This window comes from Desarmillaria tabescens (genome assembly GCF_030435595.1).
Source record: "Desarmillaria tabescens strain CCBAS 213 chromosome Unknown EV420scaffold_10, whole genome shotgun sequence".
In the NCBI taxonomy this organism is placed as follows: domain Eukaryota; kingdom Fungi; phylum Basidiomycota; class Agaricomycetes; order Agaricales; family Physalacriaceae; genus Desarmillaria; species Desarmillaria tabescens.
The window spans coordinates 611262-636766 of NW_026848309.1; the positions used below are offsets into that span (position 1 = coordinate 611262).

General features: G+C 49.0%; 5 protein-coding genes and 1 non-coding gene across 6 annotated transcripts; 1 reads left to right on the forward strand and 5 right to left on the reverse strand.

Annotated features, from left to right (window-relative positions):
- Positions 1-182: 182 nt before the first annotated feature.
- EV420DRAFT_1640114 (Clavaminate synthase-like protein) lies at positions 183-1728 on the forward strand (the record flags this gene model as incomplete). Its single annotated transcript, XM_060477058.1, has 11 exons — positions 183-308; positions 365-424; positions 474-549; positions 601-797; positions 852-976; positions 1031-1169; positions 1224-1281; positions 1332-1432; positions 1495-1506; positions 1561-1635; positions 1684-1728. 11 exons carry the CDS (start codon positions 183-185, stop codon positions 1726-1728), a joined length of 1014 nt encoding a protein of 337 aa, XP_060333551.1.
- A 1795-nt stretch (positions 1729-3523) lies between these two features.
- EV420DRAFT_1305145 (uncharacterized protein) lies at positions 3524-7198 on the reverse strand (the record flags this gene model as incomplete). Its single annotated transcript, XM_060468472.1, has 15 exons — positions 6866-7198; positions 6748-6813; positions 6605-6690; positions 6467-6556; positions 6256-6414; positions 6143-6196; positions 5834-5911; positions 5762-5777; positions 5628-5710; positions 5532-5568; positions 5078-5481; positions 4784-5023; positions 4083-4733; positions 3844-4027; positions 3524-3789 (listed from the first exon to the last, which is right to left on the reverse strand). Exons 1-15 carry the CDS (start codon positions 7098-7100, stop codon positions 3524-3526), a joined length of 2649 nt encoding a protein of 882 aa, XP_060333552.1. The 5' UTR covers positions 7101-7198.
- A 128-nt stretch (positions 7199-7326) lies between these two features.
- On the reverse strand, positions 7327-12203 carry EV420DRAFT_1305147 (velvet factor). Its single transcript, XM_060468473.1, has 10 exons — positions 11888-12203; positions 11774-11837; positions 11647-11723; positions 11251-11599; positions 10764-11089; positions 9155-9231; positions 8336-8419; positions 7718-8044; positions 7608-7660; positions 7327-7549 (listed from the first exon to the last, which is right to left on the reverse strand). Exons 1-10 carry the CDS (start codon positions 11983-11985, stop codon positions 7481-7483), a joined length of 1524 nt encoding a protein of 507 aa, XP_060333553.1. The 5' UTR covers positions 11986-12203; the 3' UTR covers positions 7327-7480.
- Positions 12204-13990: 1787 nt separating this feature from the next.
- Positions 13991-14090, reverse strand: EV420DRAFT_t104. The gene has a single exon. It is a non-coding gene; the product is annotated as a tRNA-Leu (tRNA).
- Positions 14088-16331, reverse strand: EV420DRAFT_1628274 (carboxyl transferase). The gene is made up of 11 exons (XM_060476058.1): positions 16069-16331; positions 15772-16025; positions 15642-15724; positions 15103-15582; positions 14913-15057; positions 14810-14857; positions 14671-14760; positions 14607-14623; positions 14513-14546; positions 14398-14458; positions 14088-14337 (listed from the first exon to the last, which is right to left on the reverse strand). Exons 1-11 carry the CDS (start codon positions 16281-16283, stop codon positions 14145-14147), a joined length of 1620 nt encoding a protein of 539 aa, XP_060333554.1. The 5' UTR covers positions 16284-16331; the 3' UTR covers positions 14088-14144.
- EV420DRAFT_1527457 (ArfGap-domain-containing protein) lies at positions 16332-17673 on the reverse strand. Its single transcript, XM_060472456.1, has 5 exons — positions 17539-17673; positions 17429-17491; positions 17325-17382; positions 17146-17274; positions 16332-17100 (listed from the first exon to the last, which is right to left on the reverse strand). Exons 1-5 carry the CDS (start codon positions 17649-17651, stop codon positions 16351-16353), a joined length of 1113 nt encoding a protein of 370 aa, XP_060333555.1. The 5' UTR covers positions 17652-17673; the 3' UTR covers positions 16332-16350.
- Positions 17674-25505: the final 7832 nt, after the last annotated feature.

The window sequence follows — 25505 nt, forward strand, 5'->3', positions numbered from 1 at the left end:
TCTAGTCGAGACTCGAAATGTTACTCTTAACGCTGGCCCCCAAGGTCTACTATCGAGGATCCATTACACTTCCTACTCAGGAGATACCTACAATTCGTTGTTCAAGTCGTTCTCCCAGGCTCTAGCACGTGGTCTGTTTTAGTTATCTCAAGTCTATCAATCTCTGTCTATCCTCGACCAGAATGTCCCCCATTGTGAACTACGACCACGAAAGCGGAATTCCCGTTGTAGACTTTGGCCCATTCCGAGATGGGACCCGGAAGCAAGAAGTCGCTGATGCCATCCTAACGTCCTTCAAGGAGGTAGGGGTACGTGATGTGTAGCAGGTTGCTTCGTTATGTTTGTCACTAATCATAATGAAAAGTTTGTATATTTAGTCAATCATGGCATACCCCAAGAGAAGATGGACGGTATCATTGGTTGGGTACGCCGGCACCATCCCTTATCCATCCAGCTTCTGAGACTTCGAGCAGGCCAAGAAGTTTTTCGCCCTTCCCATGGAAACAAAGATGCTGGCTCCACATCCTTCTCTTGGTACCCATCATCGTGGTATACTTTCGCGCCCTCATTTCATCATGTAGATCAGCTAAGACTTCTAAGGGTACTCGTCACCTGGGCTCGAGAAGGTCATCCAAAATGAGTATGACCCTAACAAGATTGTTCAAAGCAGAAAGAAGGCTCCAGATGCAAAAGAAAATTTCGAATGCGGAAGAGAGAACGACGAAGTTATGCCGAATATCTGGTTGCCCGATAGGATTTTGCCAGGGTTCAAAGAGGCATGCTTGGATTATTTCTGGGTGCATTATCACCCCTTTCCCTCGATTCGTGGACTTCATTAATTCTATCCATAGACCTGTTACGAAGTGGAGTTGAGCATCTTTAGGGCCCTCGCTCTCGGCTTTGGCATCAACGAGGAATATTTTACCGAATATCACTCCGCTGCTGACAATCAACTTCGTATATTGCATTATTTCAGGTATGATTTACGTGCGTCGATCCATTGTCTTTCTATCTTACTGTCCCCTTCTAGTGTTCCTGTCAAAGATGTCGAAGAGGGATTGGCCCCCCGTATCGGAGCGCATTCGGATTTCTGTAGCATCACTATGTTATTTCAAGATCATACCGGTGGTCTCGAAGTTGAGGATCCTCACAACCCGGGCGAGTTCAAAGTACCTTCTCGGCCTTCTTTGTTTCCACATCGTTGAATGTGTGTTTTTCAACAGGCAGCGACCCCTATTCCCGGTTCCCTTGTTATCAATGCGGGAGATTTTTTGATGCGATGTATGCTGGTTACCTTTTGTCCTCTCGTACGGCCCTTATACATTGAACAGGGTCCAACGACATCATTCGAAGCACCGTCCATCGCGTTCGTGCTCCAAAGCACTTGTATGGCACTGACTGCATGACCCCAGAGCGATACTCTATTCCTTATGTGCGTTGTGCTTGCGAACCAGCTTGGATACCTAACATCTTGTCTTCTCATACTGTGTTTAGTTCTGCAGTGCAGTACGTTCCCTTTCTCGGGTATCAACAGGCTTATTGTAATCTTGCTGTCATTAGAACTTCTCTGCGATCATTGACAGCGTTCCTGGGACATGGTCTGAGACTGTTCCTAAGAAATACGAACCTATTGATGTACGACCCTAGGTTATCGTGATTCGTCAACTAACCTGTTTTCTCCAGGTCATCGGGTACCAGATGAAGCGACTCGCCATGTCATATAAGTGATTATAGATTTCTTTGTATATGATAAAGAGGCAGAAAATACCACCTGGCTGTTTCCGCTTCTACTGGAATGTTTGTACTGGTATTTGACAGTCTAGATCTTAAAGAACATGGATTAGCTTAACAGTATAACATGGACCTCCGGAGAGGCTTTCGACCTTCCGGCTGATCGGTACTTTGAGGGGATACCAAGGAATCTTAATGTCTTTCCGTCTTGTTCCTTCTTAGAATGAGCTGTCCTGTAGCGATATCTGCGCAAGTTGCGGCTACTATTGTAACACTCCTGAAATTCCTTTCGGGTACGTCGCTCATTTGTTAGCTTTCCTGCGGTCATCTAAGGGTTAGTCCCAATGTATTGGTGTTCTCGTTTTAATGGCCGTCAATTCCCAAGACTTTGGTGCAGACCGGATACTTTCCGAAGCTTCGTTTACAAAAGGACAACTCGCGGGCTTCCCATTGGACGAAGTGGATCTTTGATGAAAAACCTTATCGTAAGAAACAGAGAGAAGTTTTAATGGTGGTACAAGGTCGCTGACGAGTCTAGCAACGATCTATATCTGATACACTTTGATTATATAGATCCCGGCTTGTAGTAGAAATGGATACCGCCCGAGGGACCTTTCCTACAGTATCCGCCTCTGCAAGTGATCCACCTTCGGGGTATGCTGATTTGTCGGCGTGCCTTCGGCATAATTGCTCATGCATATCAGAGCACATCAACCATAATTTCTCCGGCAGGAAGACAAAGCTCGCCTTCTGCCGCCTTAGCCGACAGACCCGACGGATTTGGCCAAGACCTATCTTCCAGGACCAAGACATCACAGAAAACTTCTAATTAGTTTCCCGTGCCTCGGAACTATTTTACTGCAAGATATTCGTAGCCAACCGATGGGTAATTTGGATATCGCTTCGGACCGGCTTGCGGCCCCGATGGTCAATGAACGGAACCGTGATGCGCTCTGGATCCGCGTTCCTCTCGAAGATACTTCTCCGCACCAACGTTAAGTCACCAGGCCCCTTCCCAACCTTTCCTTGGCTTCATTCAAGCCATCTGTCAAGCTCTGGTTCTGCGCAGCACATCGTCCTATCAAAAGTCACTCCTCTCAATGTTCCGTAATTCGAAGCTCCCCCGTAAATCACCTATAGCAAAATCAGACTGAAGCGTTACAATATTCATTTACATTATTGACCGTACGTACCTACAGATCATGATCAGGGTTGCCGTTGCAGTCCCGTCTAAAAGTTTAGATCCATCAGCACCAATTCACAGGAAACTGGATTTAGTAACGGCTTCGATTCTCGATCACTCGATCGTTGAGTCCGTGTCGGAATCGGAGGACATATCCACATACGAAAGGCTGTGTCCACATGCACAAGGTCGCTTGCTCATAGGGCAGGGTGGGTACGGGAGTGAGCATTTGGCTTCCGCCGTTCCAGTAATCCATTCATTTCTATCTAGTTCCACAGAAGCAGCTCAATGCGAGAGTTTATAGATAGCGATAGCAGAAGATGACAAACACCTCGTCTAAGTAGCGTACTTGTCCCCGATAAGTGGCGAAACGCGTCATAAGCTGCACCTCGGCCATTGTGGCGTCACCTAAGCACATATGGAATTTTCATGTACAAATTCGTCTAGATAGCACGGTGCACTTACCGAGGGCGCCTTCCATCGAATGATCATGCCTAACTCCGGATGGGATTCTTTAAGAATTACAATTTCGTCCAGTATAGTAGGTCCAAACCAGAACAATAGAGCAGGTCTGTATACCATACCCGGTATCGATGATAATGGTGGTTCCTAATGCAGGTTACTCTCCGTATGTTCGAGCTGTGACCAAAATATCGGACCTCCTTTCGATCCAGTCGCGTCCCTCGATATATCAGTCAATGGTACCAAAGACGGTCTGTAGTAAACGGTTTTATTACCCAACAGCGAAACAGCATGTGAGAACAACCCGACCGACCTTCCATGTGCACATTGAAATGGAAACGCAGTATTAGCCAATTGCAGTACCAGCCGTTCACACTGTGCCATACTAAGCGCATCATTAAACATAATGGCACCTGGAAGGAAAAAGTCTAGTCAACAACCTTGAGACTAAACGTAAACAAGATCACCTCTGCAGGCCTTTGAATTAACCAAATCCATGAGTTCTCGGGGGCACCATCTCAGAGCTTTCAACCAAACAAAACTATTTTCATCCGACTCTGGTGTACTATCTTCAACGGCTGGATCACCGGACAGGTCTGGATTGGATAGAGATCCCTTGACCAAATCACGCAGTTCGTCCCCGACTAGGAGCTGGTGGTACCTGTGTTAGCGCATGGAAGAAGTTGGACAAAAAATACTTCCCGACCTTATTACCGACGAGTTCCGGGATAGTATCCACCATAATTTGTGTATATCCACTTTCGTCGGAATCTGGCTCTGATTCTGACCCGACTGTATCCAGCCCACAAAAACCAAAACCCCAATGGCGTAGTATACTCCGGACTTGCGGTCTACAGGCTAACTGAATCGCTTCATGTCTCGTTAAGAGTATAGGTATATTCGGAGAAAGTAACCTCGTCTCCACCATCCTAGTCTTATCTTGGCCTCCCGTCTGGCTATACAAAAAGCCCGAGCAAAGAATTTTCAGGAATCGTTCAACCCGGATACGTTCGTCAGCAGCATGCTGGTCGATAAGGACAAGTGCCCGTCCATGTTGACCGCCACCTTCGATTTGGCCGGTGTCATTGATAAGGCAGGCTATGAACTTCCTGTCCACCTGATTTATGACATGGGCATTTCTTAGGTCCTCCTTTCGATATCGATGGCTTGAAGAGCCACCGATGGTCATGGCGTAGGTCATCGGATTGTGCTGTCCGGAAGGGAAGTAGCGGGAGGATTGGCAACCGTGAGAGGGATTCTTGCGTCCTGGAGCATCTGCTGTATTCAGCCACAGTGTGGAGTCCGAAATACTAATAGAGGGTATTTTGCGTTCAGTCTGGGTATATGCGTTGTTGGCCTGTCAAAAGAAATGAGTCATCGAACAATGAATGCGAAAGTTAAACTAGCCTCAAGCGCCTCTTGAATCCACTCTGGCATTACAGATTTATCAGCTCCGGAAGTTTGTTTTGAGCGAGGAAAAGTGATTCTGGAGTTTAGCGTCCGGAGCGTAACATCCCTCACTTCGTCACCTCCCAGAATAGGATTCTCGCAAGCTCGCGAGTCGCCAGTTCGGCTGTTCACAATAAAGCCTTGCCCTGTTGTTGGGTCGGTCCAAACAAACTCGCCCGGCACTTTGTCACGCTCTTCCTGATAATTGAAATATATGAATTTATTTCTGGGACGCCTGATCGAAACACATACCCGTCTGATGAACAGCGGCGTGGCGGTGTGCTGTAGTTCTAGGCCGCCTCCATCCATATCCTCGTCAGAAACATAACCCGAGTCGTCAATATTAGTTTTTCTCCGTTTAAGAGGGGGTGGAGACGCATCGTTTCTTAAGCTTCCCTCTCTCATATTAGACGAAAAGCCATTACGAGACAAAAATGATTGAACAGCGTTAGATAGAAGGGTGATTACCGTGCCTTTGTTCTGAAAAGAATCAAGGGGTAGTAAGATGGTATGATGAAACCGGGAAATCGATATTACCCGAAAATGGAGGTCGCCTTTTGCGGGTTCAAGGCAGTTGTCTACTTCGCTGGGTGGCACAGCCAAATTCAAGACGTAAACGGGCTTTTTCTCTGATTTTCTGGGAGATCTCCGCGAGGCTGTGGACTGCGCTTAGATGATTACCCCCCATCTACAAGAAGTCGCTTACTTGGGCGCAGACTTGTCTCCCCGGTTTCGTCATAAGCCTGTGAAAAAAAGACAAGTAAGCGTCATCCTCAGGGAAATCCGCGGAGAATGTACGTACATGCTTGGCGAACGTACTCGCAGCAAACTTGGCATCAATGAGCCGGTGTAAATCGCCTACATCTATGGGATGTTTGTTGACGTCTTTCAAAAAAGTCAGTGGTGAGCCACAGAACTGGAGTGTAAAATGAATACATATGTATTGATACGCCTGCGGAAACAGACCTCGATTGTCGTTAAAAATTCTCAAATTTGTTTATGACGCACCTTGGATGGCGCGCCGTCTAAGCTGATGAAGCCTTCAAGTGTGAGGCCGTTTTCTGATGTATTAATTTCTTCTACGTGCTAGAAACCCGTATTAGACCCTTTGGACAACAGAATTTTGAACGGGACCGGAGCCGGAAAAAAATGAACAGATTTTGATTTTCCTCGGACTACAGCTAACAAGGCGCACCTCCAAAAGGACTGAATTGGAGGTGCCGGGAAACGTGGTCTTTGGGATGCAACCCGCCAAGATTCAGCAATCCTCCAGACGAGAACATATTGGCCACCGTCACGACGAAGGAAAGCGCTCACCTGTACCAAAGCCTTGCCAAACAGATGCCGGAATGTACAAAGCGACGAGGGCGTCTGCAGCGACCCTTAATCAGGGAAAAGGGGACATCCTATCAGGGCGGAAGCCGACCGACCTTGGGAACCTTCACTACGGGCCCACTATTCCTGACCGCGTTCGTATTCTCGAGCGAGAAAGCAACGCTAGGAAAGACCAACGCGTAGGTCTCGATTTCCTGTTTAATCAACTCCAACGTCCGGGCTGGGGATGGGTGAGAGCGCCGTCGGACTGGGAGCTGGAGAGTGTCAGTTCGCACACTATATGCGCCCACGGGAGCCAAGGCGCACGTTGTATAAGGCATCCCGAACACAAACGACTGTTCCGGGGGTCTCTCTCCTCCATCGAACGGCGGCACCGGAGTATAACGTCTGGCCGCCCTGGACAACGTGAGAAACGCTGGAAACTAAGTGCCGGCTGGTGTTTACCTTGAGTATAACAGACCAAGTCTCCCTTGACACAGCCGTCCGTGAGGATATCTCTAGGCAGCACAAGTCCGCCGCTGAGGCAAGCGCTAGTCACGTTGGTATGTGAATACTTATCAAACTACCAAGTTACAATAAGGACGCACCTTCGCCGCGAAACCCAAACGTCGATAAGACATTTAATGAATCCGGATCGTAGGCTTTCGATGTGGCTGACAGGAACTCAGCGAAGCTAGCAATTCATTATCGATTCCAGCTACGCACCGTAGCGCTCTTCGATAGCTGTCAACGCATCTTTGCTCATTCCAGTCCCGTCGTCCCTAACCCAGCACGTCCACCCATCACAGTCAACCCCGACATCGACATGCCTCGCCCCGGCGTCGAGCGAGTTCTGCATGAGCTCAGACACTATCTGGGGGAGGGAGGTGAGTATCTGGGTGGACCGTATTTTGCTCCGTGTAGAAGCTGGGAGAGGTTCAATGTGGTTTTTCGGGTCCATCGCTATGGTGGTGTGAATGAGTGCAGAGAAGGCGACATGCAGGTACGGGTTCAAGTTAATAGAGCTGAGAGTCGTGCAGTGAAAATGAGGATGTGATGATGTCATCGACACAAATAGACATGGCCCCTGTTTTACTCGCGCATAAATAACTTCGTACCTGTACTACGATGCCATCTCACAGGCTACTATTCAAAACTGGTCCAGGCGTATAATGTACAACACGGGAGGATCCTCGTATCCAGGAAGGTTAAATCGACGTTAATCCACGAGCGGTATTACGACTCTAGCCGTCTGACTATAAAAAGACCATATATTCTTCCGTTATACAAAAAGTACAGCAATACATGTAACGAATACGAAAAAACCGGATAGATCTACAACTACGCACCATCCATATCCTCCGAACTAGAATCATACCGCCGTCGCTTATTCGACCCATTCCGACTCCGCTATAGCAAGTCCAAATTCCATTAGCCATGTCCTAAAGTATCAGATAACAGCTCTCACCAAAGGAAGTTTCTGTCCCTGATTTCCAAGCGCAATAGACAAGCCTGTCATATCTAGAAAAGCACCATTACCACCCGTCAAACATAAAGAAGAAGAACAAATGCCCATACCCGGAACACCAGGAAACCTCTTGGCCGAAAACACCGTAAATGGCTCCGTGAACGTCTGTGCCAGCACAGGCGATATACCCGTATGCACTGCCGACGCCCCCGCTTCAGGTGCAGGAGGCGCTCCAACGTTAACCAGCCTCAGACGCAAGCGAAATGTACCCTCAGTACGGACAGATAAGTCTTGGAAGAGGAAGAATATCCCTGGCTTGCGGTGCTCGTCCAGAAGGCGGGTAGCGTTGGCAGTGATAGGACCAATGAGGGTGCGTGTATATGTGTGTCGAGGAAGAGACGGGAACAAAGGCGTAGGCGAGGATCGTTTCTTTTCAGCTATAGACGGAGAAGTGGGAGCAGGAGCGGGGGTGGACAGTTTAGAGCATACATTTGCCGGTGGATTAGGATTAGAATAAGCGTCTGAAGTCCATTCAGACCCTTCGGAGCGGGTGGGGTTGAATTTCCATGTTTCTCGGCCGAAAGTTTGTGGAGGTTGTGGGAAGGGCGTGTTGGCGTAGTACCACGCTGGAGCAGGCTCTGAATAAATGAGGTCTGTGGGCGGTGGATCGGGCGATGTCAGGCGAAGCGGCTGTCCTTTTTTGGATGTACGCCGCCTCTTGTTACTACATAACTTTGGTGTCTGCTGCTGCTGCTGGACGTATCGTTCAGCTAAGGAGGGGTGTAGGACCAGGTTCATTTCTTGTTTCCCATCTTCAGACCAGAGATCAACTGTTACGAGGCAAAACGAGCAATCCACGTTGCTACAGAGAGGTGAACAATGGTCATCGGTAAAAGAAAAGAGCGACGTACTCGACATCGACTACACTGTCGTCTTCCAGCTTGACCACCATCTTCACTACTGTCGCTGGCGCTAGCGGTCGTCGGTCCTGCAGCAACGTATCACAATTTTCCACTGAAGCCTCCAAACAGACGTCGACCGACGAACCTTGTCTCCAAAACCGCACGTCCGAGCTCTTAGTGGGTTCTGGACGACCTCGAGACTGTACAACCTATAAAAATTAGGCCGAAAAGAGATGTCGAAAAGCCCAAGTACTCACTTTCGCCCAGACCACTGGCTCCATGTAAGCTCTGAACCATCAACGGCGGCCTTGGCGGGCATCCGTGCCTTTTATCATCAGGACGAGAGAGGGAAAAGAGAGGCGATCCGTAACAACGGAACGCATAAATACCTAATCATGCTGGGCCTACTTGCGCGATATCCCGACAATCAATTCAATACTCTTCAAGTTAGCGCTGTTCGGCATGGGTTGTGGATCAAGAGCGCGTTTCACTGTACAGCCACACTGACGCGTCTCTTCACTCGACGGCGTGTTTACACCGCAGCTTCGGCTGTAAGTACCACTACTCTAGCGTGGCACTCAACCGGTCCTCGAGCGTCGACAATCAGCCGGTGGTCTTCGTCTACAACGGCTTCTCATCCAAAACGAGGACAATCATTGATTGCCTTGTATTGACTAGGCTGAGAAAACCGGGCTAATCCAATCAGGGTCGAACATCCACCGCTGCCGCTCTAAAAACAGTTGCAAGAACCAAATATTCTTTCCTAACCAATTGAAAGAGATGTCCCGTGGCGTCTTTTGTATACAGTACGCCCCTGCGTATATACAACGTTGAAACAAATCGGGCAAAAGCCCTGGGAATTGAAACTACGGAGAACAGATAAAATCATCGCCCGGAATTTTGAATGATATTAGGTTTCGAGGCGACGGAAGGCCTCCCGCATATCACGATGGCATCACTCCCAACAACCTGGTACCTACTATCCCGGTTGGACCAGGTCAGTAACCGAGTTTTAGAATATAGGTACATCGGTTGCCAAGAAATACCTCCAATTTGAGTTCGAGGATATAGGCTCGACCTCCAATCCTTTCCCTCACTATCAATTGCAAGTACTAACTAATTCCCACCCCCACCTTCGCAGCGCTACTCCTCGATACCCGTCTCCTGAGTCCTTCTATGTTTCCCTGGGTCCCCGCGGACCGGCAACTCGAGTCAAGAAGACAATAAATCATACTTTGACACGGATGTCAAGACCTGCGAGAGCATCACGGATACTTTGCGGGATCTGAGAGCCGGCGGCTTGCCATACAGGATCGGAAACAGACCGCGTCTACAAGTACCTCGAGGAATATTTCGAGTTGCGATTAAAGATAACGCCGAATTTCAGCAGGGGCCACGGTGTTTTAGCCCGCATAAATGAAAACTCAAAGAAGTGAAGTGGGTACGGCGCCTCTTAACCTGGAAACGGCACATAACCTACTAGGGTCGATCCCCTAGGATTCTGTTATATCGATTCTCTCCTCTTGATTAAAAAAAAAAGAAAACTCAAAAGGCATCTTTTTAGCGAGGCACACTGAAAATGCCATCAATAAAGAGATGACTTTTCTCCGTTTTTGATAGCCCAAATGCGATCTTACAAAGGTTTCCTTATCTGCCTCAGTTTTTACACACCTGTGTGTTGAGCACTGGGCACTGAGTCCTCAGGTATTCTTGTAATGTACCGAAAAGATATGTACGTTGTTGATTCCATTGTTCCATACGTCAATCTCTGCAGCCAGGGCTACAAATCTAGAGGATGGAATCATGTCGACGCACTTCAGGATCTGAAAAGATAAGCAGGACAAGTTTATATTCCAGAGTCGCAGACTAACAAACGTCCGACAACCTCCAAATGCATAAAGATACCATAAATTCTTCCGATAAACAAAAAATATAACGATAAATTTTACAGATATAAAACGAATATGAACGAACCAACGAACAAATCTACATTCCCACTCCTTCCATCCTAGACCTCCTCCCCATCCGAATCATCCTCGGAAGCCAGATTCATGCCGCCGTCGCTTATTCGACCCGTGTCGATTCCGCTACGAGTTCAAAAATCCCATTAACCACAACACAAACGCACCACACAATCCCAACACTCACCAACGGAAGCTTCTGCCCCTGATTCCCAAGAGCAATAGACAACGCCGTCGTATCTAAAAAACCATCAATCAATCACCACTACACACCACACCATAAAAACCCACACATACCCGGAACACCAGGAAACCTCTTTGCCGAAAACACCGTAAATGGCTCCGTGAACGTCTGCGCTAGCACAGGTGACACGTCCGTATGCACCCCCGACGCCCCCGCTTCAGGTGCAGGCGGAGCACCGACGTTCATCAGCCTCAAACGCAAGCGGAATGTACCCTCAGTGCGAACGGACAGGTCCTGGAAGAGGAAGAAAATCCCTGGTTTGCGGTGCTCGTCTAGGAGTCGGGTGGCATTGGCAGAGAGCGGACCGACGAGGGTGCGCGTGTAGGTGTGTCGAGGAAGAGGCGGGATCGAAGGCGTAGGTGGGGGTCGTTTCTCCTTGACCGCAGACGGAGACGTAGGAAGCAGGAGTAGCCTGTTCCCAATACGAAGTTGGACTAGGATTAGGATTAGGATTGGGTGGTGGTGGCGGCGGATTAGAGTAAGTCTCTGCAGCCCACGGACGGTATTCAGGCCCCGTCGGTGTTGTCGGGGTCGACTTGCCATGGTTCTCGGCCGAATGACTGGGGTGGTTGCTGGGGTGGGAAGGAATTACTGGGGTATCCCCATGTCGGCGTAGTCTCTGGATATGCAAGGTCAGTAGTGGGCGGCGGATATGGCGGGTACGGCTGCTCGGGGGATGTCGGCGTCTGTGTCGGCGTGGGCGTTCGAGTCGGGTTGGGCGGTTGTCCACTTTTAGACGCACGCCGCCTGGTGTTGCTACTTGACTTTGGGGTCTGTTGGACGTATCGTTCGGACGACGAAGGGTGTAGGACTAGGTTCATTTCTTGTTTTCCGTCCCCAGACCACAGATCGACTGTTACTAGGAAGAAGGAGCAATCCACTTCGCTGAGGGAAGGTGAACCATGGTAATTGATAAAATAAGAGACACGCACTCGACATCTACAACAGTGTCATCTTCTCGTTTAACTACCATCTTCACTACCGCTGCTGGTGCTAGCGGTCGTCGATCCTGCATATACATTGATTTCCAATTGATATCTCCAAATTAACCTGACCTACCTTGTCCCCAAATCCACACATCCTAGCTCTTAACGGGTTCTGAATGACCTCCAGAGCGTACAACCTACAAAAAATCAGCCACAACTCAAGACACTAACAATAATAACCGCCCACTTTCTCCCAGACCACAAGCCCCAAGTAAGTTCTGAACCGTCCACAGCTCCTCCACGAAGGCTCGTTCCAGCCTGACGAGCATTAGTTTGTTGGATCATCCAGGTGCTCAGAGAGAAGGGGAGAGAGAGTAGAAGAAGGAGGGAAGGGAGAGAGTGTGATGAGAGAGGTGACCCAAAACAGCGGAACGCTCGACGATCAATAATCTAGTCACGCTGCGCTTGCGCGATATGCCGACAGCACCTGCTTTGGAATAACGTTGTCGCCGAGTTTGGGCCCTTGCTGTTCGATGGTGGTGGTCAAATCGCAAGCGCGTTTTATTGCACAGCCACGTCAAGGTCGAGCAGCCTCGCTTGCGAATGACTCACTTCGACTTCATCGTACCGCTCTGCTGGTGTGGTATGCCACCGGTTTCTTGGAATACCAATTATCACTGATGAACCGGTTCTCGAATCCAACTATCACCCGGTTGTCTTGTTCCGCATCTTCGAATTCCTGACATCTGTTCTTCGTCCAAGAACGGGTTTTTCGAGTCGTACCGATGCAATTGGGGACGTTAGCAAGCCGATGTAAGTAGGACTGGTATCGTGACGCAAAGATCTGCGACGTTCGTGCTGACTTCGGTCTCTAGATATTCGTTGCTATCTGATATCCTTCTATCGTCCCACGCCCTTGGTCTGAACGTCCCCGAGGCTGTTTTTAGATCCTTTTTTCTGTGCTGGTCCTTGTATCTGGGAACACTATCGGGTCTCTCGCGACCTGTTATCGACAAGATCCTCCCAGTTTTGAGTCCACTCCGAGTAGCGAGGTTTACCCTTTCGAAGAAATTCTCTTCCGCCGAATACCTCAAGTCCCGAGGGCTCAGAGTCAGACGCCTCTCTCATTCATCCCACTGAACCTCTCTTATTCCAAGTTCGTCGAGCCAGTCTCCATCAAAGCGACAGTCCCACGGAACAAACTAATTTTCGCAGATATCCGCGCCCAAAAACATGCACGCTAACCATGGACCGACATTCGCTTGACGCTGAAACCGTCCCATGGTCACTTTACCGTCAACTCGCGCGACAATAACACTCTATTTCTGGGCTGCATCCACGCGATCGGAATCGGCGGCCGTCGTATTCAAAGGGCCACACTCCCTTTTCCGCTGGAGACAAGGGAACCAATCCTCTATCAACTGCGCACGCAGGAGAACCCTCAATAATATACACGCTTCCGCAGCCCGATGGGCGGACCAAATCAATCTCAGCTACCTACCACAACAGGAGTGCTCGTCGATTCGTCGCAAAAGGTAGAGACGAAATTTGAAAGTCAAAGAAGTTTGATTTCGAGACAAAAGTCACAGGAAGAACTTCTTCATCATGACGTACCGGTACGCTACTCAGATCCTCGACTCTCTGCATAGAAAAAAATTGTTACAATCCTATTATAATACTTTTACAATGACAACACGAGGGATTCGAACCCCTCCCATACGTACTTGCTGGTTAAACCACAACTGCGAAATCACAAAGTAGTAACCTTGCAAAATCATTCTGCTGCTCAGTAACATTGCCTATCGCTCTTGAACTGCTCGGTACAAATCATGTAATTTCACCAAATATTCAAAAAAAACCCGAGTCATAGGGGGAAAAAAAGGATACAGAAGATTTATGGATATTACAATGGGACTTGAACCCACATCATCTCTGGCAACCAGTGAACCAATACACCAAAGTGTAGTCAGATAGCCTGGTGCCGTATCAACAGTCGAGACCTAGGTTTATTACCAGTAACTTATCGATAAGTTACCCCCTTCTCTGGAATTTCAGTCACTCACCTATCACCAATTCACTATAAAAATTCAATGATTTTCTATGCGTAGCATATTGATAAAATACACCTGTAGTTAGGCCATCTTTCAGGTGTACTATAGTACATGAGTTCAAGAGATTGCAAAAGACAAAAATTCTGGACTCATAGCAGATTTTTCCAACATGAAGGGTAACGGTAAAATACCGAATCAAACACCTCCCTCGGGGAGGGGTCCGCAACAAGCGATTAGTTAACCCCCCCCCCCCTTTCACCCTGGAGGTTCCTAAAGTAGGACTTTGTCCCCGCTAACGTTGACAACAATGGGACTCGAACCCATGTCCTTTCGGACTAGAAAACCATGTGACCTTTAACGGACCTGGATCTAGCGCCTTAACCACTCGGCCATGTTGCCATATCAATCTTCTCACCACCGCTCTATTCGCCTCTCAACACACACTCAAAGTACCTACATCCTAAACACCCCAAACCCACCCCCTCCCTCGCTCCTCCTCTCCCCAGCAACACCCAAAGCCAACCCCAAAACATCCCTCGTATCACCCGGAGCCACGATCCCGTCGTCCCAAAGCCTCGCCGTCGAATAGAGCGCCGTACTCTGTTCTTCGATCTCTGTCTTGAGGGCTGAGTGTTGAGTTGGGTCCCTGCCAATAAGTTGGTTGAGAGAAGGAGAAAGGAGGGGAGGGAGGGAATGGTGAACATACTTGGACACGGACGTCATGACTTGCGAGAGCTGCGCAGAACCCATTACGGATACTTTGCGTTCTGTATTATGACGTTAGTAAATTGACGGACAGAGTAGGAAGTGAATAGTATAACGTACAGGCCACATCCACAGGAACCTCGGAGAATACTTGAGAGAGCGAGAGAGTTGTCAATGTCAATGTCAAACGTACTATTGACGGGGACCTACCGCTCGACCGGCCATACCTGAACAAATTAATTAATGAACACCAGAATGCAACTAGTACGAACACACCGTAATTTCCCCGCTCCAAAGCTGCCACCGACAATGACAGTAAACTTTGGGACAGTCGCACATGCAACGGCTCTGACCATCTTTGCACCTAGTACACCAGTTCACCGAATCACGTACTCAATTGAAGGGTAACGTACCGTCTTTGGCTATCCCCCCTCGTTCCGCTTTGGAGCCTACCATATAACCTACAATCCCGGTTAATACAAAGTAAAAGTATCTCAACAACGCAAACACATTCACCTGTGACATTAACGAGAAACACCAACGGCACCCCCCTCTGCTCGCAAATCTGTATGAAATGCGTAGCTTTCAACGCAGAAGGGGAAAACAGGATGCCGTTATTCGCAATGATTCCCACTTGGTAGCCATGTATATGTGCAAAACCCTATAGACACATAAGCACCAATCCACACACCAAGAACTCACTCACAGTAATAATAGTCGGACCATACTCCTTCTTGAACTCTCTAAAACGACTGCCATCAACCACCCGAGCAATGACATCACGCATATCAAACGCCTGTCGAACATCCGTACCCACAATCCCATGAAGCTCACTAGCAGGATACAACGGCTCCTCCACCTCCGCATCCACCCTCCTCTCCCCGCCCCTCCCCACCCCCAAATCCCCCACAACCCCCCTCACAAGATGAATTGCATGCTCATCATCCCTCGCCAAATGATCCGTCACCCCGCTCTCCCCCGAATGCATCCTCCCCCCACCCAGTTCCTCCTCACCCACCTCCTCCCCCGTCGCAGCCCTCACAAGCGGCGGACCAGCAAGGAATATTCGCCCCTGATTTTGCACGATGACGTTCTCGTCGGCCATGGCGGGGACGTAGGCGCCCCCTGCGACGCTTATACCGTGGACGGAGGCGATTTGGGGGATACCCAGGGCGGACATTTGGGCCTGGGGTGGGGATGTCGCATGAGCGTGAATGGGGAGAAGGAAGGGGACGCGTAACTTACCATGTTGTAAAAGATCCTCCCGAAATGGTCTTTATCCGGAAAGACATTCGCTTGGTGTGGGAGTGCTGCTCCGCCCGACTCGACTGCAACTGATCAGATAGACGTGGAGAGAAAAAATAAAGAGGCGCACCGAGGTAAATACAGGGTAGGCCGTTCTCCCTGGCGATCTCTTGGGCCCGGAGGTGTTTCTTCACGGTGAGCGGGTAATACGCGCCGCCTTTCACAGTTGGGTCGTTCACGACTACCATACACTCTCTTCCCTTTATTCTGCCTATTCCAGTGATAATACCCGCTCCAGGGACGTAATCGCCCGGGTAGACGTCATGTGCAGCGAGCGGGGAGAGCTCGAGAAAGGGCGTGTGTGGATCGAGGAGAAGGTTGAGCCTGTTGGAGATGAGATGGTGATTCTAGGATACACGAAGCTCACCTATCCCTAGGAACGCGCTTTCCTTTGCTCCTCATGCGTTCTGCAGCCTTGTCGCCTCCTCCGAGTCGAGCCCTAGCAAGCTTGGCGTTGAGATCCGTGACAAGCTCATCCATCGCCTGTGCTTTAGCGACAAACTCTGGAGAAGCAGAGGATACACGAGAGGGCAAGACAGAGGCATGATACCTCCGTCGTCCGAGTTGTATGATGCGGTTCATGGTGGAGGAATGTGGGGTAGAAATCAAATTAATTAATTTCCAATAAATAGGTGAATCTAATAATAATCTAAAAATCCTTCCAGTCGTCATCCCATCCATCGCCAGGCTTCTTTGGAGGAGGCGTCGGGGCTTTGGTATTGTGCTCGAAAAAGTCATCGTCCTCGTCTGCATACAAGGACCTCCTCTCGCCCTCCCACCCAGTCGGCACAGCCCCATACCCTTCCCTCGACGGCCCACCACCCAACTTGCCCACAACCTCGCCGACACTTCCTGCGACATCGACTCCAAACTGATTCTTCCCCCAAGCATTCGCAGTACTCCCAACACTCACCGCGCCCTTCTTTGCACCCTCCAAGTAACCCTTGACGTTCTTTTGAAGCTCAGGATCCGACACCTTTTCCATGCCCGGTTGGATGACATTTTCGTTGACGACTTTGGACGCGCCTACGACTGCAGCGGAGAGGAACGACCAGCCTTTACTGAGTGCAGCCATGGGGTTATCTTGGATGGTGGTGGAGGATCCACTCTGCGATGGGGTGGGCGTGCTCCCAAAGCCTTGGTAGCGTCCGCCTTGGGATGGAGGGAGGTGGTCAGGACGGCTGGCATTCATCTGTCCGAGGGAATTAAAGTAGCTCTCGTTTGCCTCTTTCTGGTTAAGGGCAGGCGAGGGCGTCTCTCTGGGCGGGGTGGACTCTGCGAAACGCGACGACGGTGCGGGCGAAGACGACGCTCCTCTCCGAGATTTACGCAATGCAGGCGAAGCAGGTTCAGGCGGAGCCGAGGGCGACCATTCCTTGTCCATCAACTCGTAATCAAGCTACACACACATTAGCCATAGCACACGCGTTATAGGAATACACACCTTTTGCTTATACTGACTGGCAGCCCAACAATGATACGTATCATGCACACTCAACGAATCAGTATACCCGCCCTGCTCAACCGGCGTATACGCCCGCATGAATTCACGAAACCGGGCATTCCCACCGAGCTGCCCATCGTCAACGAGCCAATTCACACAAAGACCAGTGATCGACTGACTTGCATACGCTTCACCTGGTCATCCTGCCACGTATCCATCGACAACGACCGGACAAACCTACACAAAAATCAGCTTCACAAAACCAAACCAACGACCAACCCACGTTATATGCACCCCAAACCCACGATGCATCCCCGCACACTGCAGACACATGAACACCGCAAAGCTAACACCATCCTCAGTCTCAGCTACACAAAACCATATAAAACCCACCTCAGAGACGCCCACTGCGGGTTAGGACTCCCACAGTCCACACACGCCCGATTCCCAAGATCTTCCCGCTTCACCAGTTCTTGAAGAATCTTTTTGGCAGCTGTCTGGTCCATGATGGTAAGAAGGGAACCACCACTTGCCTTTTCGGGACTACCATCAACCAGACCATCTAGTCTCCGCCAACTAGACTTCCATTCATCGAGGAATTATCGCCATTCGCCTGCAGGCTTATCTCACTCGCCCTATCTCCGACGGTCACCTCCATCATCGACGAGAGCTCGTGTCAGATTCGCAACCTCCCAACAGATTCACACCACATCCTCAAAAGGACTCCATCATTCTACGACTCCGTGACCAATGGATATGAACTCGTATCGTCTTCCATCAGATACGCGTTCCATATTCATTTTCTCAAGAACCAGTTATATGGCTGAGCAACATGGAATCTCGTTATCAAGAAATAGGCACCACGCTCTTCCAGACTTTTCGGATATCCCTTCTCGTCTTACTCTCAGGTCCTATCAAGACGTCGTTTTAAGGACAACACCTCTGACTCCGACTCACACATTCGTCCGAGGTCGCACGCTAATAAGTAAGTGGCGCGTCTCATGGAGAAAAGAACTCACTCTTATTGCGGACCCGCACCGTAAAGTTCCTGCGCTCCTGATGGTTACATTCCTCCGTATCCTCCCACCTTCTAGTTCCACATATGGACAACTCGCTGAATGGACTAAACACCATCCCCTGCTGACGCGAAAAGAACTCACTCTCATAATTTATTACTACAGTCCCGCACCGTCCATTCATATCCACGGCGGTAACGGCTTGGCCGTGCGTCTCCAAACTCCCTAATCAACCCAGATACGATAGCGATTTCCCCTCATTGCAAAACTGTGTCTCCGAGGGTAGGGCTTTCATCGAATCCATCTAGAACCAACAATCCTCATTTCACCACTTCACTAGCTTGGGGGTTCCCGCGATCCGAGGAGTCTCTTTGATAGGCTAAGGACTCGCTGTGAAGGCGCATCGCACGCCATGAAATCTGAATTTTCCGACCTACTCGGCCAGCTATGACGAATAAGTGACGACGCAAATTCACCTCGCGGCGAAACGATATGGCTCCCCCGGTGCTAATAAATCCTATGTGTATCCACGGCAGCTGACGCATTGTGCTCTGGTAGTCGATCATTTCCCCGCGTCAGAATAACCCCCAGCCTCGTCTGCCTATCTAGTTCCACGCTCGCTGAATGGACTAAATCCGATATCCTCTCATACTCTGCTCGCAACAGCGGCGAAAAGAACTCACTGTTATAATTCCGCACAAATTAAACTCTATGTACGCCTACGGCGATGATAGACAAGTTAGTATGAACTCGTGTTGTTACCCCCTGTCAACTCTGATGGGTATGGAGTGCATTTCCTGTGTCTCTCATGACTCCCAGCCGCGTCCAACCACGGACGCCTCGCTTATTTCGTGTATGGACTAAATACAATAGCGTCTTCCCCTCATAGCTTGTGCAAGATGGTTCCACTTGCCCATAAATTTCTCAGGTAAGCTTTCATTGGAATCTATGGTGGGAAACAGAACCAAAAGTCTAAGGCTTCGCCGGAGGAAACCTTACCCTTTCCCGTTCGCATCACTTACCCTCTTCCAAGGTAACCAAAAACTCACGCGATTCAGTAAGAGACTCATCTCATGACGAAAAGAAATCACTATTATCGCGGACCCGCACCGTGCGGTGCTAATAAATCCTATGCTTGTTCACAAGTTGGGCCTGGCCAACACGTTGTGACCGTCCCAATTCTAATGAGTGCTTTCTCGTGTCTACTCATCTCGTCTGCCTGGGCCCTGTCCTAATTTCCAAATACGAACGTTCATTGAAAAAAATCAGCATCTTTGACAGGAAACAGAACTTTGTTAGTAAATCCTAGCCCTGGTATTGTCAACTCTGAGACGCACCTCACGGCGAAAAGAACTCACTCTCGTTGCGGACCCGCACCGTCCCGGATCCACAATTTAGGCTTGGCCAGCGTATTATGATCATCTCAACTCTGATGGTTGCGTTCTTCCGTATCAAGATAACTCCCAGCTTCATCTCCCTGTCTAATTCCCCCTCCCCGCACGGACGACTCACTGAATGGACTAAATACGATTTCCTCTCATAATCTGCGCAAGAGGGTTCTGAAAGCTCGCATGCTTCAGCAACAGACGCCTCTCACGGCGAAAAGACCTCACTGTTATAACCTACCCCGCAACGTGCTCCCGTGCAAATTAAACTCTATGCGTTAGGCGTAGCCGAGTATGAACTCGCGTTGTCATAAAATATTCAGCTGGGCTTTCATCGGAATCTATCCCGGGAAACAGAACCAAAAGTCTACGGCTTCGTCGGAGGAAACTGTACCCTTTTCCGTCCAGCGCACCCGCACCGTAATAATCCACGGCGGTGATACACAATTCGGGCTTGGCCAACACTGTCTCGACTCTGATGGTTGTGTTCCCCGTGCCCACATCAAGATAGCTCCCAGCCCCAGCTTCGTCTGGCTGTCTAGTTCCGCGCGCGCTGAATGGACTAAACACGATTCCATCTCATAGCACGAAAAGAACTCACTTTTATAATTTATTACTACGGTCTCCCGGTTCCATTCATATCCACAGTAGAGTAGCACATAAATCAGGCTTTGCAATTGGCGTGCGTCTACAAGACAACTCCCTGCCTACGACCAAATACGATAGAGATTTCCCCTCATTGCAAACTGTAGGGCTTTCATCAAATTCTAATACATCTAGAACTAACAAGCTTCGTCAGAAGAAATTCCACCCTTTCTCATCGCATCATTAGCTTGAGGGTTCGTTCATTTCCCGATCGGAGTCCCTTTGATTTTGTGCTATCAATTTCACTATGCAATAAGGACTCGTTCAGAGGATATCCGAACCTTCTTCTATAACCCACTCAGCCACCGATGAGTGCGAACTCGTGAAGCCTAGTACAGCCTTTCGATAAGGATAACAGCTTTGATTCCCAAACTTGTCCAAGTTAACAAAACCTGCAAGCTTCAGTAAGAGATGCATCTCGCGGAAACTCCCCCACCTCCCCTCCCCCCGGTGCTAATAAATTCTGTGAGGTGAGCCTGGACGTCTCGCTGAATTTTGTGAATGGACCAAATACGATAGCGATTTTCTCTCAGGTCTGCGTGTGCAAGATGGTTCTGCTCTGTAAATTGAATACCCAGAATCCATGGCGAGAAAGAGAACTAGAAAGCTTCGTCGGAAGAAACCTTACCCTTTCCCAGGCTTTTCAGATATTCCATCTCGTCTTGCTCTTAGGTTTATCAATAAGAACAATGCCTCTAATTCATAAATTCACCAAAACTCGCACGGTTCAGTAAGAGGCGCGCGCAACGAACTCAGTGGCAGACTCGCACTGCCCCCTGGTGCTAACAAATTCTATGCGTACCCACGGCGGTGATCGACAGAATGGGTCTGGCAGATTGTTATGGCCCTGTCAACCCTTACGAGTGCTTCACACCCACGCGCACGGCGAAAGGAAATTGCGCAGCCGCACGCACCCTCGGTACTAATAAATGCTATGCGTATCCACGGCGGTGATACACAAGTTGGGCATGGCCGAGTGTTGTTGCCTTGTCAACTCTGACGGGTGCTTTTCCCATGTCTTCTCAGGGTCAAGACCACTCACAGCTTCGTCTGCCTGCCTGTCTACCAGTAGACCCAAGCACGGACGTCTCGTTGATTTTTGCGGATGAACCAAATGTGATTTTCCCTCATAGCTGTGTCAAAGATAGTTCTACTTGCCGCACGCGATACTCAGGTGGGCTTTCAATTATGAGTTCTATTACATCTAGAACTTTTTATGAATGGTCCATATACAACTGCGATTTCCTCTCAGGCCTGCGTGCGCAATATGACTATCTTATAATACTCGGGTAGGCTTTCATTATTGGAATTTTCAAAATCTATAGCGGGAAACAGGACAAGAAGGCTTTTTCGGAAGAAACTTTACCCTTTCCCATGCGATTACCTCGCATCATTCACCCTCTCCTGACTCGTCTAAGGTAATTAGAAATTTGCGCACTTCAGTAAGAGACACGTATCATGATGAAAAGAACTCACTCTTATTGTGGACTCACACCGTATCGTGGTGTTAATAAACTCATGCGTATTCATAAGTTGGGTCTGGTCAACACGTTATGGCCGTCCTAACTCTAATAGGTGTCTTCTCATTTCGTCTGCCTGTCTAAGTACTTCCAGGTACGAACGTCCATTGAAAAAAAAATTAGAATCCACAACGGCCCGAAGAAACAGAACTAAAAGACTTCGTTCAAAGAAACTTTACCCTTTTGCATGTGATTATCCTCGAGCCGCATCACTCTCACACTCTTCCAGGCATTCCTTCTCATCTTACCCCTAGGTTCCTATCGAAGTCTAGTACGACCTCTCAATAAGGACAAACTCGTCCGATGGAACCAAAACCTCGCACGCTTCAGTAAGAGACACGTGTATATTCACCTTGCGGCGAGAAGACATTGATTGGAGAAGAACTCACTGGTATTGCGGACCCGGACCGTCGTTCCGTGAAGCAACGCGTATCCAGAGCGGTGATACACAAGTTTAGCTTGCCCAACCCGCCGTGATCGTCTTTAACTTTAATGTAATCATCTCCCAGTGGCATCTGCCATCAATCACTCTCGTCCAGACTTTTCGGACATCCTTTCTCGTCATACTCTCAGGTCTCTATCTAAGTGCGCGACTTCTCAATAAGGACAACAACCTACTCCACAAACTTGTCCCGTGCATCGCACGCTCCACTAAGTGCCGCGCGTATATTCACCTCCGAGTCGTAGCAAAAAATGAACTCGCTGGTATTACGGACCCGCACCGTCCTTCCGTGCTGATCACGCTCTATGCGTATCCAGAGCGGAGCGGCGATACACAAGTTGGGCCTGGCCGAACACGAACCCGTGCTGCGATCTCTGATGCTTTCCCGCGTTTTCTCATGGTCATGATAACTTCCAGCTTCGTCTGCTCGTCCAGTTCCGACCACGGACATCCCATTAATTTGTGTGAATGGATTAGATACGACAGCGGTTTCCTCTCATAACTTGCGCAAGACGGTTCTACTTAAAAAATACTTTGAGTCAGGTAGCTGGTTTTCCATTAGAATTTTCAGCATTCCGATACATCATCTATAACAGGAAACAGAAAAGCTTCATAGGAAGAATGTTCTTGTGCGTTTACCTCACCTCACTCTGCGCCAAGTCTGAGGTTCATTCACTTCCCGACTCGAGTGGATCTCATGCCGACCTTCAGTATCTCTCTTTTCAAACTCATCCGATGCATTTTCAATATTGATCTTCTCAAGAACCAGCTATACGGACTATCCCACACAGAATTGGCTGGGCAACAGGATGCACTAAGAAAAGGCCTCACTCTCTGTATTATCCAAAACAATCCTCCAGACCTTGCATGAATCTATTTTCAGGCATCTGGAGTCGTCGTCAGATGAAGACGACGTCCCTGATCCACAAAATGGTCCGTGGTAACCAAAACAACTCGCACGCTTCAGTCTAAACTCGAAGCGTATCCACGGCGGCAATACATAAATTGGGCCTGGGTGTGCTCTCCCTGTCTTCTCATGATCCAAGCCGCTCCTGAGCTTTGTCTGCCTGCCTATCCAGTTCGAGGCACGGCCGTCTCGTCTCGTTGATTTTATGAATGAACCAAACACGATTTTTTCTCTCATGGTTCTGCACAAGACGGTTCCACTTGCCATACGATACTCAGGCAGGCTTTCGTTCAATTATATTACATCTAGAACCAACGTCGGAGGCAACTTTACCCTTACCCCACATCACTCTGCGCTAGCCTGAGGGCTTTTCGGTCCGAGTTTTTTGCTGTCGAATTCACTGTGCAATAAGGACTACCGTGCTATGATATTCGTCTACCGTCGAATCCTCCCCCGAGTCTTTGCAGACACGCACCATCCCCCGGTGCTAATAAATTCTATTCATATTCGCGGCGGTAATACATCAGTGGAGTCAGTGGAGTGTTGGGTATGCTTTTCCCGCATCCTCTCATGGTCAGTACCGCTCCCAGCTCCGTCTGCCCGTCTAGTTCCAAGTACCAATACAGATGTGTCTCGCTGATTTTTGTGAGTGGACCTATTATAATTTCTTCTCATGTCTCCGCGAAAGATGGTTCTACTTGCCATACGCCTTTGCCCAGGTAGGATTTCATTGAAATTCTCGAAGTTCCATTACATCTAGAACTAAAATTCATCGTCGGAAGAAACGTTACCCTTTATCATGCGATTACCTCGCATCACGCGCCAGCTTGGGGGTTCGTTCATTCCCTTCACCTAGTCGATTTTCTGCTATCGACTTCACTATGCTTCGGTCCATGATATCCGTGTACCATTGAATCCTGGCCCGGATTTTCCATGACCCACTCAGCTACCGATGAAGAACTTCAAATGCATCGGGTGTGCTTTCAATATTTATTTTCTCAAGAACCAGCCGTATGGCTGGGGCTGGGAAACAGGGAACTTCTTATCTGAGCTGTCAAAAAAACGACACTCCCTTCCAGATATACCCCGCATTAACTAACCAACACCTTCTCGTCTAACTCTCCGGTCCCTATTCAAGTCCAACACCTCTGTTTCACAAATTCGCCTAATGTAACTGAAAATCCGCTTGCAGACGCGGGCGTATTCACCTCACGGCGAGAAGAACTCATTGCCCGCAGCGCTCCCCCGTGCTATATGATGTACCCACAGCGGTGTTAAAGAAATCAGACCTGTCAAGTCTGACGGGTGCTTTCCCAAAAATCGCCCGCAGACGCGTGTATATTATTCACTTCACGGTGAATAGACCCGTACCATCCGTTCCCAACGGGCAGGATGGAAATTGGGCGCGGCAGGGGTGTTCTGTCCGATGGGTGCTTTCATCCCCGCGTCTTCTCAATGCTTGGTTTGAATTTAGGGTTATTTAACACCTGGTTACCTGTCTTGTCACAAGCATGGGACTGACGGTTATCTCCCCCGATTTTTGTGCCCATCCACTATGCAAGAACTCGTTCGAAAGACGTGCGATGATATCCGTGTATCGGATTAACTCATCATCATAGGAAATCAAGGTCGGAACAGCTTAGTGTCTGTGCTATTCAATAGACGCCGCTCCGCCTCTTTCTGTGCGATTACCAAGGTAATATTCCTCTGCCGAGCCACCATGGAGCCTTCAATCCCTTTTACGCACTCGAAGAGAATTATGGGTGTTTTCTCTCTGCCCACGCCACACAAATGTCTAGAGCCTTGCCAAGGTTACGTTCCCCAACTCCATGCAACAAGGCGAATAACTCCTCCCTTTGGGTACATCCACGCGAGTGGCGCTCTCTTCCCTCTGAAACCCTTTTTAGAAATCTTCGAATGCCTTCCCCTCTTACTCTCAAGACAACACCCCTGACCTACGAATTTGTCCAAGGTAACTAGAAATTCGCGTGAAAACGCGTGTATATTCACCTCGCCGCGAAACCCGCACCAAACCCCCCCCCCCCTTCTTCCCCCCCTCCCGCGCTACCAAATTAGGCCTAGCAGAGGGGGGGGGGGGTGCTGTAGTCTTGTTAAGTCTGACGGGTGTCTTCTTAATGTCCAGGGCTTAGATGCGCGGCTAAGTACGATTTCCCTTCATGACGCGTGATAAGAAATTTTGTACATGACTTACAGCCAGGTTGTCTTTCAGAAAGGCATCTTTCTCAAAGTGAGATAACTATATTTGTTCGTAGACGCCAGAACCCTAGGGCAGTACACCAGTGGGAAACAGAAAAGTTCCCTATTAAGAAGGTCAAAAGGTTTCGTCGTCCTAGGCGTTATTGATTGGACGCCGCTCCGCCACTTCCTGAATGCTATTGACGTTTTACGGACCATCGTCTTTTTCGTGCCTTTCTCTCCTGCAAA